The sequence below is a fragment of the Chiloscyllium plagiosum genome, chromosome 17 (genome assembly GCF_004010195.1).
Source record: "Chiloscyllium plagiosum isolate BGI_BamShark_2017 chromosome 17, ASM401019v2, whole genome shotgun sequence".
NCBI classification, from domain to species: Eukaryota; Metazoa; Chordata; class Chondrichthyes; order Orectolobiformes; family Hemiscylliidae; genus Chiloscyllium; species Chiloscyllium plagiosum.
The window spans coordinates 60,992,907-61,013,600 of NC_057726.1; the positions used below are offsets into that span (position 1 = coordinate 60,992,907).

The 20,694-nt window shown below is 38.2% G+C and overlaps 1 protein-coding gene across 1 annotated transcript in view; it reads right to left on the reverse strand.

Moving 5' to 3' along the window:
• Positions 1-20,694, reverse strand: part of LOC122558555 (diacylglycerol O-acyltransferase 1-like) — a 175,656-nt gene that overhangs the window by 77,391 nt on the left and 77,571 nt on the right. Inside the window, exons 4-5 of the mRNA XM_043707286.1 lie at positions 14,968-15,096; positions 14,779-14,868 (exon numbers count right to left, since the gene is read on the reverse strand). Of these exons, the coding sequence (XP_043563221.1) occupies positions 14,779-14,868; positions 14,968-15,096 (219 nt within the window). The remainder of the gene's footprint in view (positions 1-14,778; positions 14,869-14,967; positions 15,097-20,694) is intronic.

A 20,694-nucleotide genomic window follows, 5' to 3' on the forward strand; every position in this document is an offset into this window, starting at 1 on the left:
ATTCATTATACGCTAACAGCTTATGAGCACACCATCCTACTTCTATTTGTTGTCGATTGTTATAGTTAACATCAGTGTGCCTGAATACCATATATGTAAAGGTATTCTGCTGTACTGCCATTCATTGAGGGTGCTGTGAAGTACAAATGGTTCAATCATCATCATGCAGCAGCACCTTCAGCCATGCATTACTCCATTATTAGGTTAGACACTGTTTCTGCTTGCACACTATCGCATCACTCACTAGGTTTGCCAGACACTTTATTTTAAATAGCTTTTGGAGAGGCTGAAATGTATATTCAAAATATCTACACAACTCTTCAAAAGCTAATAAAATGCACCCCCAACTTAACCCAAAATATTTTTAAACATTTTATCATGAGGACACAGCATCAGACTCAAGACGTGGAATCTTTTACAGGTAACGAGGGTCTTGCTTGTCAGCTGGTGAACCAATAAGACATTTACATCGTCTCCTTTAAGCAAGGCTCATTAGACCAGGAGCCAAAAGGGCAGTGGAAAGTTAGCAGCAGACATTTGTCCAGAATCAGTACGCAAAGACTGGAAGCTGTGTATACTGTGAGCTGCTGCCCAGATACTGGCAAGTCTTATGCTCAGCAGTACTGAGTTATCTGCTGCAGAAGTGACACCTATTGATGTCCAAGATGGGCAAGTGATCCAGAGCACAGGTTGGCAAATGTGGTTTTTGCAGGGTTAGGGTAACACATGCAGGCTGTATATGAGGAATCAACAGCAAGACATGGGAGGGATAACTCCCAGTGCGCCATCCAAAAATGCTACTAGAGAAGGCACAAGGCTCTAGCTCAAATGGGTAGGGACCTCAACTGAACTACTTAATTTGTTGTTATGCGTTAAAAATGGAAATCTAAGGTCTTTGGTGTTTGACAGAGTCCCAAACATTAATCCAAACCCAACAGTGCAATGTCCAGGAGGTAAATATCCCAATGGAACTTCAGTGAAAACTCTAGAGTAATGGCATTTTAAAAAGTTTATTCCTTTATCCACAGTTTCTACTGATAACCCACTAAATTTATAGCGGAAAATAAAAATGCCCCTGCTTAAATTCCTGCTTCCAGTTTTTATCATAATTGCAAAATTCTTGATTATGCAGCAAATCAAGTGTCTTAAAATGTTTAAGTGAGAATTCATATCAGCTGACATTTCCTGGAGTTCATGGGAACACAATTTAACTATCATTTAAGACCATAGGATAGATTAACTGCCATCTCTTTAAGTAAAAAGGACTTTCTCAATTAAATTTCCTTCTGTAATGCTTGTGGAAAGAAAAAGCAGAATTAAAATTTTGTATTCTTTATTCTCATTTATCCATTCTGCTGATTTCAATTGATTTACACTCAGCTTTTTCCATTCACATCACTTAAGAAGGTGAGTGGGGACAGATGCAAGGGCAGAATTGTAGGTTTCAGCAGGTCCCTTATTTCCAATCCTGGATCCCTCCATCAATAAATGAATGCATTTGAATGAGGGGCCTTCGTCAAAAGGCCAGCAGCAGGGTTTGCTTGTCATGCTCATGCACAGCCAGTCCCCTGCCCACTATTGGGTTAGCAGCAGCGACGATGGGATAAGGTCTTGAGCAGGTATTAGTTCAGCTGAGCTCCCTATTGTATGGGCATCTTATTCTAAGCTTAATTAGGGTGGTGGCAGCTACTTTCCCATCCCATTAAACACCCACCTGCCATCAAATTCACCACAAGAAAGGCACAACTATCCAACCATAAAACGAGGAGTAGGTCACTGACCCCTTGAGTTGTTTCTCCATTCAATTTCATCATGGTTGATCTGTGACCCAACTCCATATACAGTACCCACTTTGGCTTCACATTCTTCGATGTTTTCAGCCTATCAAAATTCTGTCAATCTCAGTTTTAAAGTTAACAAATTATCTAGTATCAATTACTATTTGCAGATGAAAATTCCAAATTTTTACAACTTAAGTGTTTCCTATTTCTCATCTGGAAGCTCTGATTATAATTTTTAGACAAAACCATTTTGAAAATAATTTATCCTATCTCTTCCTCTTAAATCTTGGAAATATCAATCAAACCATCACTTAGCTTTCCTAAATCCAAGTAGAACATTTTTGTTGATATTTTCTAATCAACCTTTGTAGAGATTTTATTGCACACCTCTGGAACAGATAGGGTTTGACCCCCAGCCTCTTGGCTCAAAGGCAGGGAGACTACTGCTGCATCACAAGAGCTCTAGGGTGTATATTCATAGACTATACAATGCTTTTCCATAATTTGCTCTGTGGAGTCCAGGTCATACTGGGAACTCTACACTACATTCTCACCTCTTCTCATATATTCTAGGGTGTAGTACCCAAAACCACTCTCAGTTTCTCACGTGTGGTGTAGCAAGGGCTTCTACTTCTTGTATTCAGTTATTTTCCTGACAAAGGCCAGTATCATTAGCCTTTTGATTACTTTCTGTCTGTGTTCATGATATTTCAATAATCTATGTATCTGGACATCTAAGTCCTTTTGGTCTTCATTGTTTCTAGCATTTTAACATACAGAATACATGTTCTAATAAATATTTTAAGTCCAAATGGATGACCTCGCAAAATCAATTTGACAAAGTTCAGCCCATTCATTTAATCTACTAATAATTGGATAATTGCCAGGAAAATGTTACGTTTTGCTGAAGCTTCTCAGCTTGCATTCATCACGTCAATTTGCAAGAATGCTGTTATAAAACGGACATGAACCTCTCTGTGAATTAAACCAAACACCCAGAAAACCTCACCTCACTTAGTAATCTGTTAAAATGTGAGTGACAGAGAACTCTCAAATTCCACTATTTAAAGAAAATAACATCATTTTTTAACTCTAAAAGTGAACATTAAACCACAAGTACTCACAACTCTAAGCCCCCTTTCTCTTAACTGCTTACTATCCGCCTCCAACTCTCTAACAATATGCTGTTCCAGTAAGACACTTATTAAAATTACATCAATTTAATTTCAAAACTAGGTTAAATTCAAATCATTGTCAAAACTTAGCAACCAAACTCAAGTATCTATTTCACAGCCAAATGTCACATTTTAAAAATTTTCCAGTACACTCTGGGACTGCCATCTAGACACATATACAAGTGTGTGTAAGCTCTCAGTTCAGTATATCATGCTCTCTCTCTTAAAGGTACAGTATATGCCTTGAACGTAGAACACCCTTAAGAAAAAAATGAACCATCATAATGAAAAGATGATTTCATGGTTTTTTCTAATCTTTACTCCCATTATGATGAAATATTAGGTCATTAATCTATGTCATATTTTTTCTGCACACATATATAACATTGGAATCATCAAATCTTACTGACACATTTTTCCTCTAAATCTGCGATATCTCATTTGCTATCACATTTTTACAACTCACACCATGTACTATTTGCAAGTTAAAAGTCTATAACATAAGAGAACAATGAAATAGTCTCATATTTTTTGTCTTTATATCTTTCCAGGAATGTAAGAGGCTTGTGGTCTGTGTACACAACCATCGTTGACACAGTGATCATCATATAAACTTTAAAATGTTAGAAGACCAGTACCAAACTCAATAATTCTGTGTAACGGTAGAGTATTTTCTCTGGTGGGTGTTGAACTTCTTTGAAAAGTAGCCAAGTGGCCGTTCAATTTCATTATCATCTTCCTGTAGCAGTACAACTCCAACTCCTACATTACCAGCATTGATTGCAACTTTGAAGGGTTTCAAAAAATTTGGTATAGCTAAAACTGGTGCTGTGGTTAGTACAGATTTTAAATTCTCAAGTGCCTCCTGGTATTGTTCTGTCCACCAAAATGTTGTTGTCTTCTTCTGTACAGCTGTTAGCGGTACCACAACGTTGCTGAAGATTGGAACAAACTTCCAGAAGAATCTGCTTAGTCCCAAAAATTGAAGTATCTCTTTATTTGAGGATATTTACAGAAATTCTTCGATGGCTTTCGTCTTCACGTTCCTGGTGTCAACCTTCCATGTCCGATGTTATGTCCCAAGAACATCACCTCTGCCTTCACAAATTCTGTTTTCTTTAAGTTTATTACCAGTTTTGCTTCTCATACTCGTCCAAAGAGCTCTGCTAATTGTACCATGTGATCGATCCATGACTCACGAAAGATCACTACATCATCCAGATAAACTGCACAATTTGTTAATCCTGCCACAACTCTGTTCGTGAATCTTTGGAACGTGACTGGTGCATTCTTCATTCCAAAGGGCATCACTCTGAATTGATATAGCCAATTTGGTGTTACAAATACAGAAACTTCTTCCGCTTTCTCTGATAAAGGTACCTGCCAATAACCATGCAGTAAGTTCAATTTCATGATATAAGTCGCTTGACAAACCTTCTCTATATAATCCTCCAATCTTGGTATTGGATAGGTGTCTGATTTTCTTTTTACAGCACTGACCTACTGATAGTCCACACAAAATCATTGATTCCCGTCAGGTTTGGGAGCTAACATGATCAGAGAACTCCACTCGCTCTGACTCAGTTTAATGATATCTTCGTTGAGCATCGCATCCACTTCCTTCTAGACTTGAGGTTTTGAGCAGATTAAGTTTGTAGAGGTGTTGTTTTATTGGAACAGCACTGCCTACTTCCACCTAATGCACAATAGTATTAGTCCTTCCAATCTTATTCTTACATATGTCCTTACACTGCTGCAACAAACCTTTCAACTCGGTTATTTGTTTCTGAGACAGATAGCTCACTAAACTATCCCACTCCTCAAGGACTTCTTCATTATTTAATGTATTTTGAGGCACATCAAACTCCACAACACCTGGATTTGATTCCTCATTCTGTGTCAATAACTAACACCTGTTTCTCCAGTTCCCTGTCTCTATTATAATAAGGTTTCATCATATTCACATGACATACCCAATAGTTTTTTTTCTATCCGGCATCTTTACCAGATAGTTTACCTGACAACTTTTTGTCAATTTGATAGGGACCACTAAACCTGGATTTGAAGGGATCCCCTATCCCTGGTAACAATACTAATAGGTCATCCCCATGGGAAAACATCTGAATTTTTGAGATTTTATCTGCCATTTGCTTCCCATTCTATGCTGTGCCCTTTTCAGATGATGTTTAGCTAACTTACCTATTCGATTTAATGTCTCCCTCACCTCAGATACATAATCCAAGTTTGAGATCTCCAACTTTGGTCCAGCGTATTTTTCTTTAATAATTTCAAAGGCCCTCTCACTTCATGTCCGAATATTAATTCAAAGGGAGTAAACTGAGTAGATTTGTTTGGGGCATCTCGAATGGCAAACAATACAAATGGAATACCTTTATCCCAATCAATTGGGTAATCCTGACAGTACACTTTTAACATTGTCTTAAGGGTCTGATGCCACCTTTCCAAAGCTCCCTGAGATTCAGGATGGTACACACTTGATTTAAAGTGCTGTATGCCTAATTATCCATGACTTCCTTAAACAGCCTAGTAGTAAAATTAGACCCTTGGTCTGACTGAATCTCTCTGGATAGCCCATACTGGGTAAAGAAAGCTACTAACTCCTCCACCACTCTTTTTGCCTTAGTACTCTGTCATGGAATTGCCTCCAGAAATCTCGTAAACACATGTATTATCATTAGCAAATACTGTTCCCACTTTTAGTTTTAGGGAGGAACCTATACAATCAATCATAACCTGCGTGAAAGGTTCTTCAATTACAGGAATTGGCAACAAAGGTGCTGGTTTTATTAGTGCTTGTGGTCTATCTACCATTTAGCATGTATGACATGTATGGCAAATGTAACCATATCCTTGTGCAATCCAGGCCAATAGTTGGAAAATTGGACCTTAGCCTGAGTCTTCCTCACACCTGCATGACATCTTACTCATTATTCATGTGCTACCCGTAATACCTCCTGTCTGTATGCTACTAGCAACACAATCTGGTGCACTTCCACCTACTTTTTCTCTGCATTAACCTGCGGTGGTCTCCATTTTCATTTTAGGATTCTTTCTTTAAGATAATAACCCTCAGGAATACATTCTGATTCATTTTATGAGTATGCATCTATATATATATATATACACATATACCTTATATTGTCTTGTCTTTCTGTCCACTAGCTTTTCAGGACTCAACACTTCTGTTCAGGTTTTCCCTGCACTATGATATCAAACATGGTGTCAACTCAGTGAACCTCAGCTCTTTTGTTTTTCTCTTTAGTTTTTGCTTCTTGCTGTGACTTATGACAGTGGGAGCTTGTTACTACAGTCTGGAAAATTTCAGGGTATTTGTCTTTTAACTCCTCGGTTTCCCAGTTTTCGTTTGACTACTCCACAACAAAGGGTGTCACGCCCACCTTGGATCCTGCCAGCTCATGGAACTGACACTCAGTCAATCACTCCCACTGTTACTTCCCCAGTCTTGATTTGGCTCTCCAACCTGATCTTACACAGGGTACCACTAAATTTCTGTCCCTCTATCCTACAAATTACCACTCTCTCGGGTAACATGTCAGAAAGAGTGCAAATTCTTTAATCTCTTACTATTAGACACTGACTAGCTCCTGTATCTCTCAAAATTGTAACGTCTTTCCCTTCCCGCCCTGTTCTTCCTGAGTAAACTTTACCCACAGAGGTGAAATCTTTATAGAGATCGGGCACTAACTTAATACTCAGCCCCTGCCAAGACTGTGCACTCACTGCAGCTCCTCAACTTTTCTTGTGGCTTCCTTTACTACTTCCACTAATCCCACTGGTTTAGTCTCTCTTACCATATCTTTTCCCACAGTGCCTTTCTTCAACAACCAGCATTTGTGTGTCCCACCTTACCACAGTGGAAACACCTGAGACCCATCACCTCCTTTTCACCCTCTTGGGCTTCTTTTTTCACCTGTGTAAACTATTCCTAGTGTGAACTACTCTTTGTTTAGAGTAGATTCTACCCAATTTCTCCCTTCTCTCAATTTCTATCCCTCACAGGATGAACTTCTTGCTGGAAGCTAAATTTCACCTTGTGCACCAATGCATATCCAGCTGCCATCTCTGCCGCTCTTCTCACTTCTTGAACTTTCTGTTCATCTACATAAATTCTTCTCATCTGTGGAAGTGAGTTTATAAACTCCTCCAGCAGAATAATCCCTCTTAGAGCCTTTTATATCTTACCTATTTTTAAGGCCCGCACACACCTGTCAAAATTAATTCTTTCAAACTCAACATAAGTCTGAAGTGATTTCATCTTTATGTTTCTGAACCACTGTCTATACACTTCTGGTACCAATTCATAAGCACTCAAAATTGCTTTTGTGACATCTGCATAATCTCTTGAACCCTCATCTGACAGCGCTGCAAATATCTCACTAGCCCTACCTACCAGTTTTGTCTGAACTAGCATTACCCACAAGTTCTCTGGCCACTTCATCTGCCTAGCCAATTTTTCAAATGCAATAAAGAAGGCTTTGACATCTTTCTCATCAAAATGTGGCAATGTTTTAACACATTGTATACATCACTACCTTCTCTCTACATTTTCATCCTGTTAACTTGACTTTCCTGACTAATTCACAACTTCTGAAGTTCAAATTTTTTCTCTGTTTCTTGTTATCTATTTTTCCTCTCTTTTTATCTTTGTTCAGCTCAGAACTTTCTCTCCCTTTTTCCTCCAACATGGCTCTTCTTTCCCTTTCTTTATCTTCTAACTCCATTTGCCTCAATTATAATTTAAGTTTTTCTAACTTTATTCCACGTCTGTTTTTCTGATACACCTAAGTGCTGGAGCAACTGCATTACAATTTCAGCTTTCCTTTTGTCCTGGTTAAACTCAACTCTAACCTATTTGCTAATTCTAAATGTATGTCCTTCCTCGGTCTTTCTAAACTTTCTTTGCAAATTTGGGAAGCATCTTCAAACCCCAGAACCTCTTTAGCAACGTTAAGAGCTATTTCCCTCACTTTTAATTTAATCAACCAGAAGTAACTGAAATTAAACAAACTTTTTCACCAAAGTTTTATTTAAAGATCTCGGACACGAATCGCCCATGGTTTAAATCTGCTTGGATCTTTTGTACCCCAAATCAGCTCAGATCTGTCCAAATATCAGACTGGATCTGTATAAACCTGGCCAAATCCCGGACTCGAGCCCCTAAACTGTTACAACTCAGAGGTAAGCCCCTCTGTTAATTAAACCAAACACCATAACATAGGAGTAACATAGAACTCCCAAATTCCACTATTTAAAGGAAATAACATCATTTTTTTAACTCTAAAAGTGAACATTAAACAACATGTATTCACAACTCTAAGCTGCCCTTTCTCTTAACTGCTTATTATCTGCTTCCAACACTATAACAATATGCTGCTTCAATAAGTCGCTTATTAAAATTACAACAACTTAATTTCAAAGCCACACAACCACTGTCTTCTTCTGTGTCTTCACTCTTCTGGCTGAGGATCTCTCTGGGTTGTCTTTTTGCCTTTTACTGTGAGTATGCTTCACATGAAAAGGTACCTTTGATGGAGAGTGTTTCCTAATGTCTTTGAGAGCAAGGTGTTAGATGTGCAATTAGGTCTCCAGTTTCTCTCTCTATGGCAGTTGCTCTCTGACCGATTTTCAAAATGTCTGCATTTTTATGCCTCCCAACATTGGATTGTCTCATTGGTTCGATGTTGGCAAAACAATAAATTTAAATTCAATTGAGTTTTAGTATCCTGGGACATAATTTAAACTCAAAGTGTGGTGCTGGAAAAGCACAGCAGGTCAGGCAGCATCCGGGGAGCAGGATAGTCACATTTTGGGCATAAGGCCTTCATCAGGAATGTGAATAATTTAAACTGATTGTTGTCAAAACAGCAGGCAAACCTCAGGTATCCATTTCACAGCCAAATGTTACATTTTTCCAATTTTCTAGTATACTCTGAAATTGCCATCTAGTCATATACATAGGTGCTTGTAAGCTCTCGATTCAGAACAGTATTTTCTCTCTCTTAAAGGTAGAGTACATGCCCTCAACTTCATAACAACACCAATCTAAAATTGCTTGTTTGCATAATTATTCACGCACTCAGAACTATCCAGCAAAGCTTGAGCATGACATTCACTGCTACTGAACAGCATCAACATAAGTGACATTTGCAATTAATAGGATTTACAATCAGCTCAAAAAGACATTCAGCTTATCAGAGGAGTGATGTGGTTTAGAAATTTCAGTACCAGCGTGATGTCAGATATCTAGGTCACACATCCCAAAGACTGGCAATTGTATCAAACAGCATTCCTCTTCCACTTTTTGCAACATAAAATGTATTGATCATACAAAACTAGCAGATGCTTGCAAATAATGCCCAACATAACACAGTGTCCAACATTAAATGTGATTCCACGAATGGAAAATATTTGCTGGATAAGTGTGCAAAGAATTACATTGACAACCAATTTAGGATTCTCAGTCAGGCTTGTAGTGTAGTACACTTGTGTGTACTGAAAAATGCATATATTAATAAGACGAACTCCATTTGTTGCAGACAAATGTTACAATGCAGCAAGATAGGTGACAGACATTTTCTGCCTCATTTCTACAGAGAGTGCCTTGACTATACTCAACCTGGTTTAAATATAAGCAAAACTTGGCAGTAAACTGTCAATCGTCATGAGTTGGTGCATTCTTAAGGGCAACACCGCTAGCAATCAGCTTCAGTTTACCAAACAAACAGCACTCACCTCTCATATAAATGATGATTTCCTCTTACACTGCTACTATTGCGAATTGCCCTGTTGAGTGCAAGATGTAAAGCTCCAACAAAATGTATCTTTTTTTCAACAATTCTGAAGTTTTTTTATTTGCTTAGAAGTAACATAATACTAGAATACTTGTATTTCTACCAATATTGCTTTGTAATTTTTGCTTCGATTTAATTTACTTATAATGCTGCCTATTTATATGTCACTAGATGGACTTCCTATTTCATCATCTAAGACTTTGTTGAATACAATGAATTGCTGAGGCCCCAATACAGATTGCTGCAGGATACAACTCATCACATCTTTGCAATTGGAGCATCTACCCATTATCCCAACTCTCTGCCTCCTTCTGCACAGTCAATTTCCCAAATGGATGAATAATTTGCTTAGATTCAATTCCATTAAATTCAGCTTTAGTTGGCAGTTGTTTAAGAAGAATTTATCAAATGGTTTCTGGAAGCCCACTAAAATAACATTCATTGACATTCTTCTGTCCACTATTTTAGTAATTCAAAAATAATCAGATCCATCAGATATTATTTGCTATTTACCAATCCTCCATACTCTTACGTTCTTTGCTGTGTTTGTTGCATTTTTGCTGAATTGGCTGAAAAAAGCAATATGTTGTTTAAATAATTTACACCTTAATTACCAGTCATAGCCATGCACATACTTCCAGCACACCTTCAATACTTTTCATTCTTCCTGCTTTCCAGAATATATCTTTCTCCCAAAGTAACAGCCCTCTCTTCCTTGTTGTAGGTTCTCATCATTCCTTACTGCTTCCATAACATTGGACCATTATTTGTAAATTCCCAACACTCTCACATTTCCTCACATCACTTCAACAATGGAAGATTCCTTCATGTAGATATCCTAAATCCCAAAATTCCCATTTCTTCCTTTCCCAACACACCATCCTTTCAATATTCCAATATCTTACTTCTTCTCACTGTTACTTAAACTTCAGTGATTCTATGTAAAATCTATAGCAGCTTTCCAATGATACTTTTCTGGATTCTAGGTTTTAGTACAAGATATCGTGTATAATGCATTACATAGCTAAACAAGCACATTAATAGCCCAAGGCATCAATGCATAATTTTGCCAAGAATCACCTAACTTTGCAGAAACAATTGTTTTGAAAACTGTTTGAATATATTACAAAAGCTACTCTCATTATGAACAGAATGTGGCATTGTCCCGTTTCCCCTCAGTTGAAGCAAAATGCTCAGAGTCACAATGTAGGTTTATCTCCTTCATCTTTATTCTGGGCCCTGGGGGGAGAGATAACAGTTGCCCAAATGCACAGAGACATGAGTTCACGGTCTTCTCTGGAACAGCAGGTTCTCAAAGAACTATATAGTCATTTTACAGGGAGGAGCATCCAGATAAGGCAACATACATATTAATTGGGTGACTGTTACAATCAACGAGTGTCAATAGTAAGGATTAAGCCATCTGCTGTTACACAATGAATAACTGGCTCTATATAATGAATACTTTTCACCTTGTTAAACTGACCTCACATACTGAATTCTTCCAATATTGTTAAATGGCTCTACATACTGATTACTGTTCCACCTTGTTAATCCATCATCCTTGCCTTCAGCACTCCATTGTTAACTGTAAGTTCTTATTTGATCTGAGTCATGCTCAGCTGAACCTGTTTCACAAAACACAGAACTTAACTCTTTCCCTGCTTGCTTATATCCTATACATATTGTCATTCCCTCCTTTTATCATTTCATGATAACCAATGGCACTATCAGCTTTCATAAGACTCTTGACAGCCAGTATTTAAGCAACTTATTGACACACAGCATACAATGATTATAACAACAAAAATTACTGGTCCGTTACTGTAATTAGAATTTGAAGAATCCTCCCATGTGCAAAAAATTCACCAGTAAAGTTCTTAAATCCACAGTCCTTAGTGACCACTCCATACCTTCCAAGTCGAGTGGAAACGAGCCAGTTCTCCAAAATCTCCTTCAGTAAAGTCCAACCTGAAAACAAAGTTCAGTCTGTCCTTGCAGACTACTTCACGGAGAAGCCTGATTTCTTGGATGAGGGCAGTTAAATGCTTCACAAAACTGACAAGACCTCCGTCCTTGTAGAGGTGCTTCAGATGGAGGATGCGCATCTGAATGTGCAGCAGCAGCATACTTGGATAATGCAGCATTCTTTGCTGCTTCTGCTCCCGCTCTACTGTTAAATATGACAAAGCCAACTGGCACTCAATCAATTTGCTTTAAGGTTATGATTTAGCTTGATCAGTGAACCTACATATCCCTTAAATGATCAAAAGACAAGGTAAAGCTCACGTGGATTAATGTCCATAGGAAGGCCACTGACAAAAAGCATATCGACCTCTTCTTCACTGTTGTTAGCTTCTTCACTTTTCATGCTCATGACTGGGGAGCTAACCGAATCCGTTGGATCAGGCTGTGGAGGGGTGTATTCCAGAGTAGATGTTAGGTGCTGAAAGTATCCTCGCATTTCCTTTCTTATTCCCTCCTTGCCAAAGTGGTTATCAGGATGAAATCAGTCGCACATTTAACTACACTGAACTGTATCTGCCTATTTCAACATACTTTGAATTCTTGAAATCTATTACTCTGTTCACTATTTATGACATCATCAAGTTTTGTACAATACATAGACTTCTAAATTATACTGCCTAAACAATTCAGTCAATTATAAACAACAATCAGTAATCCTAAAATCAAACCCTTCCATTCAGGTTATTCAAAAATTATTTTCTTTTAACAAATTGATACTTGGCTAATGTAAAAGCTGTCAGGAAAAATATTTCAAAAGTCTGGAATAGCAAGCAAACAACAAAATGTTTCCTGTGCTGCAGCAATTGAGGCGATTTCAGTTCAGATTTAAATGTCAAATATTTGTGGGAAACAAATGCTGAGTGTTTTAAAATATGCTCTCCAAATGAAACTTCCCAAATAAAACAGTCGAAATTACAGTTGCAACTTTGGTAGAGATCAACATTCTTTGAATTTGCAATATGAAGGGGGCCAATGAAGTCTTAACAATAATTAACTGAAACAGCTCAGCCTCAAGTTCTAATATTCTCTAAAATCTTAACAAAACATCAAACTCAATATGTACTCTTCTTTTTGTGAACTCTCTGCATTAAAAACATAGCAGCAAAGTTATTTTAATACAATGCTCTCACCTGGCTAAAGCATAATCATTTACCCATTTTTTTTACAGGTATTGTAGAATTTCAAACAAATCAGGGGCTCAAGGCACTCAATCAATTTGCTTTAAGGTTACAAATTTGATAATTTTAAAAAGGACATAATGTTGTACAATTTCAATGTAAAAGCGAAATCTGCCCCATTAGATAACCCACAAAACACATTGAGATCCTGATTCAAACAAGGCAACACAGTTACTTAAAAAGGATTTTCTGAACCAGTATTTTAACAAATCAAAAGTCTTAAACATGAAACACTCTCAGCATGGCACAATCTACATTGAAACTTTCCTTTTTTAGCCCAAGTATTAGTATACCCTTAATTTCAGCGTTTTCTATTTTTTTGGCATCCTCTCACTGAAATTACTCCTATAAAAACAGAAAGTCCTCACAGCAGACCACATGACACCGCAATCCAAGCCACTCTCTTCCCCCAGAACAAAGATTCACTGAGTCTCGAATTTCGCCACTAGGGGAGTTTAACCCCTTTCTCATTTTACTCCTCACGGGGCTCGAACCCCAATTAAACACAGAGAACCTGAATCCCACTTAAACACAGACAGCTCGAACCTCACTTAAACAGAGAACCCGAATCCCACTTAAACATAGAAAACTCAAACGTTGCTTAAACAAAGAGAGAGCTCGAACCTCAATTAAATACAGAAAGCTCGAACCATACTTAAACAGAGAGAGCTCGAACCTCGCACAGCGGGAGGACTTCAACCTCAAATCAACCCACCCAGTAGACTTGAACCCCAGTACCGCACAGAGGACTCGAATCTCAACCCAAACCCACCCCAGGCGATTTTAACCCCAGTACCACACAGAGGACTCGAACCTCAACCACATCCCTCACCGCAGGGGACTCGAACCCCATTGCTGCGCAGAGGACTTGAACCTCTGCCTGCCAGCACGCTTGCGAAACTGTGTCTCTCGACTGAACTAATTACCGTCCGAGGAGTCCGTAGAATAGAGAGCGATCGAGTGAGGGGACCATCTCAGGCACACAGGAATATCGAGAGGGACCAAGGTTTAAAATATTACCTTGTGGGCCCATCTGTCTCGAGACACCGATGCTCCAGGTGGCCGCTGACACCGTCTAATCATAATTATTTGTTTGGATCCTTCTGACTATGCCAATATTGTCGTTCCATTTCCCCCTCAGTTGAAGCAAAATGCCCAAAGACAGTGGGTTCTCAATGAACTATATAGTCATTTTACAGGGAGGAGCATCCAGGTAAGGCAACATACATATTAATTGGGTGACCATTACAATCAGCGAGTGTCAATAGTAAAGATAAAGCCATCTGCTGCTACACAATGAATAACTGGCTTCACATAATGAATACGTTTCACCTTGTTAAACTGACCTCACATACTGAATGCTTCCAATATTGTTAAATGGCTCTACATAATGACTGCTTTTTCACCTTGTTAATCCATTACCCTTGCCTCCAGCACTCCATTGTTAACTGTACGTTCTTATCTGATTTGAGTCAGGCTTAGCTGAACCTCTTGTTTCATAAAACTCTTATCTGATCTGAGTCATACTCAGCTGAACCTCTCGTTTCACAAAACTCAGAACTTAACTCTTTCCCTGCTTGCTTATGCCCTATACATATTCTCAATGGAAGACTTAACTTTACACATCAGCTTAAACTCATACTTGGCACTAAAGCAATCTAGATCAATATAAATTAAAATTGTGATTTCTTATACTAACTCACCAATACTTTTCTCCACAGTGATCAAATAATTGCACCTGCATTGTATTACCTGCAAAAAGAACGAAGGATAAAATCTATACCTTTTACTGTCAAGTTGTCTGGAAAGGTAACCAGTTGCTGTAGATTGCCCCCACCAGTGTTGCTTGGATCAGATGCACATGATGAAATACCTGCAAGAGCATCAGGATTAGACTAATCATTAAGATAACATAAAGAAATCTGAAAAAACATAATTATAATAGTACTGAAGATATTCAAGTTTGATATACCTGGATGTTTTATAGCTGATTTTAGACCAAGAGGTGCCCATTCTTCACGAAGCCACCGATTCACCTCATGGTATGAGTACAATTTCATGAACATGATGCTATGTATTCCCAAGACCAGAGCTGATCCAGCTGCTTGCAGGAATGACAGAAAGGCAAAGAAGGAAAGAACGATAAGTAACAGATAAAAGCATACCAGTCTATGACAAAGGAATATTCATTTGGCAGTGAGTGTCCACAAAATTGCAGCTCAAATCAAGGTATCAAATATGCAATTTTTACAATATGTATAATGAACAATTTCATATTAACAGCTGATAGCTCTCTGTTCCAATGACTTGATATTTTGATTTGTTGCTCATTCCAACAATACAGACATGACACCAAGATACTATTGAATTCCTGCGCAGCATTCTCAGGCTTGAAGTCCTGACAGATGCAGGAAGGTTCCATTAGGTTAGCAAATGTCACTCATTTGTTCAAAAAGTAAGAGATTAGTTAGCTTAACATCCGTCACAGGAAAACGTTAGAAGTTATTACTAAAGAGTGCACTTAGCAGTGCACTTAGACGAGTTCAATTTCATGAGACAGTCAAAATAATCTCTGTGAAAGAGAAATCATGTTTAACCAATCCACTGGTGTTTTTGAGTAAGTAACATTCTATCGTTAAATCAGAACTGTTGAATGTACTGGCATCTATTAAAGTGCCATATTGAAACTTATTTTGAGCTTGTATTATTTGGGGTTATATATATAAAATATAACATATTGTCTTGGACAGAATATGTGGTGGCTAGTTGGCAGGAAGCAGAGAGTAGGCATCTTTGTCACGTTGTCAAGGTATAACAAGTGGTGTGCCACAGGCATTAGTGCTGGCACCTCAATTGTTTTCAATTTATATAAGGGTTCACTCACTTTAGACAGACGAGAAGGAATTCCTTTCTCTCTGATTTAGTCAATCTGTGGATGTTTTACCATAGAGGACTGTCAAAACTGAGTTATTAAGTATATTCAAGACCAAAATACACAGACTTTTAACTAAAGGAATCAGGGGCTATGGGAGGACGCAGGAAAGTAGAGATGAGGATTATCAGAATAATCTTTTTTTTGAACTGAATAATATTTTACTGAATGACAGAGTAGACTCAATGGACCAAATGGTTTAGCTCTGTTCCTAATATTTTATGATGTTAAATAACTTGAAGGTGTGGAAGATATGGTTGTCAAATTTGCTGATGACATAAATTAATATAAAATTGTCCATTTTCGCAGGAACAATAAACAAAAAGCATGTTACTTAATGGTGAGAAATTGCAGAGCTCTGAGATGCAGAGGGGACTGGACATCCTTGGGCATGAATTGCAAAATGTTAATGCGCAGGTAATGCAAGTAATTGAAAAAGCTAATAAAAGTTTACAACTTATTGTGAGGGACACTGAATATAAAAACAGGAAGGTGGTGCATCAGTTATATAGGATCCTGGTGAGATCACATCTGGAATATGCACACAATATTGGTCACCTTATTTAAGCAAGGATATAAATGCACTGGAAGCAGTTCAGAGCAGGCGTACCAGACTACACCTGGAGTGGGTCAGTTGTCTTATGAGAAAAGATTGGACAGGCTAGGCTTGCATACACCGGATTTAGAAGGGTAAGAGATGAGATAGGATCAAGAAGAAGCCATTTGGTATGGTTTCCTTTATTGGTCAGAGCACTGAGTACAGGAGTTGGGAGGTCATGTTGCAGCTGTACAAGCCATTGGTTAGGCCACGTTTGGAATATTGTGCACAATTCTGGTCTCCCTCCTATCAGAAGGATATTGTAAAACTTGAAAGGGTTCAGAAAAGATTTACAAAGATGTTTCCAGGGTTGGAGGATCTAAGCCATAGGGAGAGATTGAATAGGCTAGGGCTGTTTTCCCTGGATCATCGGAAGCTGAGAGGTGACCTTATCGAGGTTTATAAAATCATGAGGAGCATGAATAGGTTAAATAGACAACATCTTTTCCCTGGGGTGGGGGAGTCCAGAACTATAGAGTATAGGTTTAGGGTGAGAGGGGAAAGACATAAAAGGGACCTGAGAGGCAATTTTTTTCAAGTAGAGGGTGGTGCACGTATAGAATGAGCTGCCTGAGGAAGTGGTGGAGACTGATACAATTATAACATTTAAAAGGCATCTGGATGGGTATATGAATAGGAAGGGTTTAGAGGGATATGGGCCAGGTGCTGGCAAATGGGACTAGATTAGGTTAGGATATCTGGTCGGAATAGATGAGTTGGACCAAAGGGTCTGATTCCATGCAACTCTATTAAAGCAATGTATTTTAACAAACTGCCCTCTGGGCAATAAGTGATGGACAACAAATGATAGCCAGCCAGCATACACCGGATAAATTTGAAAAGGGGTCAATTTAAAAAGAGACGAGACAAAAAAAATTCTCTCATAAGGTCAAGAACTCTCAGGAATTTTGGAAATCTCTTTCTAAAAAACCAGTGGAAGCAGAACCTTTGAACGTTTTTAAACTGGAGGTGGATTGATTCTTGGTAAGCAAGGGTGTGAAAGGTAACCAGGGTTATACGACTATAACAGGAGGAATGCACTGGTAACCAAACCCACTATTCCACAAGTCACACTATTAGTATAAATGTGTTGATTTAATCACCAAACTGGCCAATCATACCTCTTTTGAAGTACTATCCAAGATAAAAGAGATGTTCACCAGGCTTCCTTAATGAACTTAAAATAATCCATTTATTTTAAAACTAATCTTAGTATAAGTGGGAAAGATTATGTTAACATCTAAGACAAAATTATATCTCTGAATTAAAACTATATTTGATTAATCACAAGTATAGACGTGAACACAACTCAAAAAAATCTCTGCAGGGTGGATTTTTAGAAAAATAGGGATAAAAGGTAATAAACGGCCCTTTGGGCCAAGCTTCCTCATATTAAAAAAAAGAATTTGTTGACTTCTCACAGTAGACAGATTCCCTGTCAATGAAATTAAATTGCTGGCAGCCACTGACTGACAGAAGATTTTGAATTGAGACTGAAATCAATACAGATCTGAGCCTTTGGAAAGTGGCCACATTTCAACTTCTCAGGATTTTTAAAGTAGCCAGAAATACTGACGTTTGAAAATCTTTTCAGGTTACTGAGAACTTTTACTGAAAGGAAGAAAGAGCTATGCACTTCTTATGAAGTTTTCTTTTGTACAGGTAGACGATCATTTATCTGAAGTTCCAAAATGCGAAAAGCTCTGAAATCTGAAGGTTTTTTTGTGAAGTTTTTTCTCAATAACAAGGTTGTTTGGCGTGCAAACAGTTAACCCAAGTCGATACCCACTCAATGCATGTCACTCAGATGCGACAAGGCAGGGTGTGGCCCAGCACTGGCAGGCCTAGATTTTCTCTCAAGGCCAGTTTTAGTTAGTACATCTGCTCCTCCAGTACGATTTTTAAAAATTTCACCATCAAATTGTCACTTAATCTGAAATTCGAAAAATTCCAAATTCCGAAAAATAGCTGGTCCCAACGATTTCGGATAAAGGATCATCTACCTGTACTTGCTATTTAGATCTGAAACCCAAAACCAAATCCAGAAAGAGTTGCGTGGCAACCATTGACATGTGGGAGGTGATGGTCCAGTGGTGTTATTATTAGCTTATTAATCCAGAGACCCAGGTAATGCTCTGGGTACCTGGGTTTGTATCCACTATGGCAGATGGTGGAATTTAAATTCCAAATTTTTATTGAATTCAGAGTCTAATGATGACATTGAAGCCATTGCTGACTATCAGTTAAAAACAACATCTGGTTCACTAATGTCTTTTAGCAAAGGAAACTGCTATCCTTAACTGGTCTGGTAACAAGTGACTCCAGACCTATAGCAATGTGACTGACTCTTAACTGCCTTCTTGGCAATCAGGTATGTGCAACAAATGTTGGCCCAACCAGCAATGCCCACATCTAGTAAATGAATAAAATTACACGACAAAATGTCATATGTTGTGGTATCATAGCTATTATTGAAACACATTTTAAATGTCTGGAATAGCACACAATATTACAGGGTTGTAGAGTTTTTAGAATGGACAGCAAGGGTGTAGCAACATTCGTTAAAGCAACAATTACAGCTGTGAGAAGGTTAGTGATTGCAACAAGGTCAGACACGTAGACATCACTGAATCAGAGTTCCCTGACTGGGGCTGTTAATCTGGTCTAATCGGGGAGCCCTGGCTGACAGATTTAAACAGGAGTGTTAAAGGTTCTGTTCACTCTGACAACTGGCTCTGAGGAAGCCAAACCAGTGTCAAGTACAATGCACATGCAAATATGGGTGATTTGGTGACGGAATATTGACTTCTATGGAGCTATTTCAGGAAGGATGATACTCTAGAATGGTAATCAAATGAGTTGGATTCAGGAACATAAAAGAGGTGATCATCACAATACAATGAATTACCAAAGACAGAATAGCAAATGTATTTGAAAATTGTCAAGAAGTTCAAAAATAATAGGCCGGAAATATTAATCATTTGGTGAAACTTACGTTTGGAAAATAAAGACTGCTGCCTCCCTGCACTTATGTGACATCTAGTTAAATAATCATGCTGGCCCACAATAATACAAAAGTGAAGAGGGCACCAAAATTGGCAGCTGTCTTCCAGTTTTCAAAAACTAATTAAAGCCAATTCAGCTTGCTAACAAACAAAAAGAATCATATTTTTATATTGGTGACACAATATTTCAGTGGATGCACAGTATGGTAATACTGCGCCTTTAACAGGGATTTGTTCAGTGCTGTTTCTCTTGCAGAGAGGTGCTGTCAGTGGTGGCGGAATGTCTGCTTTAGAAGCAGTTATGTTAACAGCTTTGAGCTTCCTGAGTGTTATTTTTAATTACACAAAAAAATGCATGAGTGGGTCACAGACCCACAGACCCAAAGTTTTAGTTTTGCTTCCAGTTGAAATGGGGAGTTTAAAGCTGATAGATACAGTTTTCCCTCTGCTACAGCAAAAAGTTTGAGTTCTCCCTCTGCTGCTAGACTTTTCTTTCAGTGTGCTTTTCTCCTGGAGGTGAGAAAATCCGTTTTGCTGACTTTGTCATTGCCAAAAGTGTGTTTATGGGATGCTACTGATTATTATTATAAATAATAACTGATTATTAATGTTAAATAAAATATAGTATATTAAGTAGTTCAACAGAGTTAAAATTACGCCAATTCTTTTTTTCGATGTTTGTATTTAAACTGCGTTGTAAGAATAAACTGTGTTTTGCTTAAAGCCTACTAGTGAACTAATCAAATCACATCTGGAACACAGCAACTCACATTTGCCTTTAAATAAGATAAACTTTAGGGTCTTGGCTATCTCCTTGATATATCTTGAGGGGGCTTGACCTGGTCCATAACAACAGGAAAAGCATTTAGATGGAGTCACACCAGATATGAGGAGACATTACAGAAGTGGATTTTTAAAAAATACATTTGGGATATGTTTTGGTTTTTAAAAAGGTCTGTTGAAGAACCCTGGAGAAATGTTATCATAAGGTTATTTTGATAGCCATTTTGAATCTTCACTGGAAGATGTTTCCCAGAAAAAGATTTTAACGACTGGTGTTAAGTGAATTTCTTGCACCACAATATCGGGCCCTGAGAACAGTGTCCCAATGGGCATTGTATATTTTTGAGGAAGTTCCTCTTCCAGTGAGGAGAAGGAGATAAG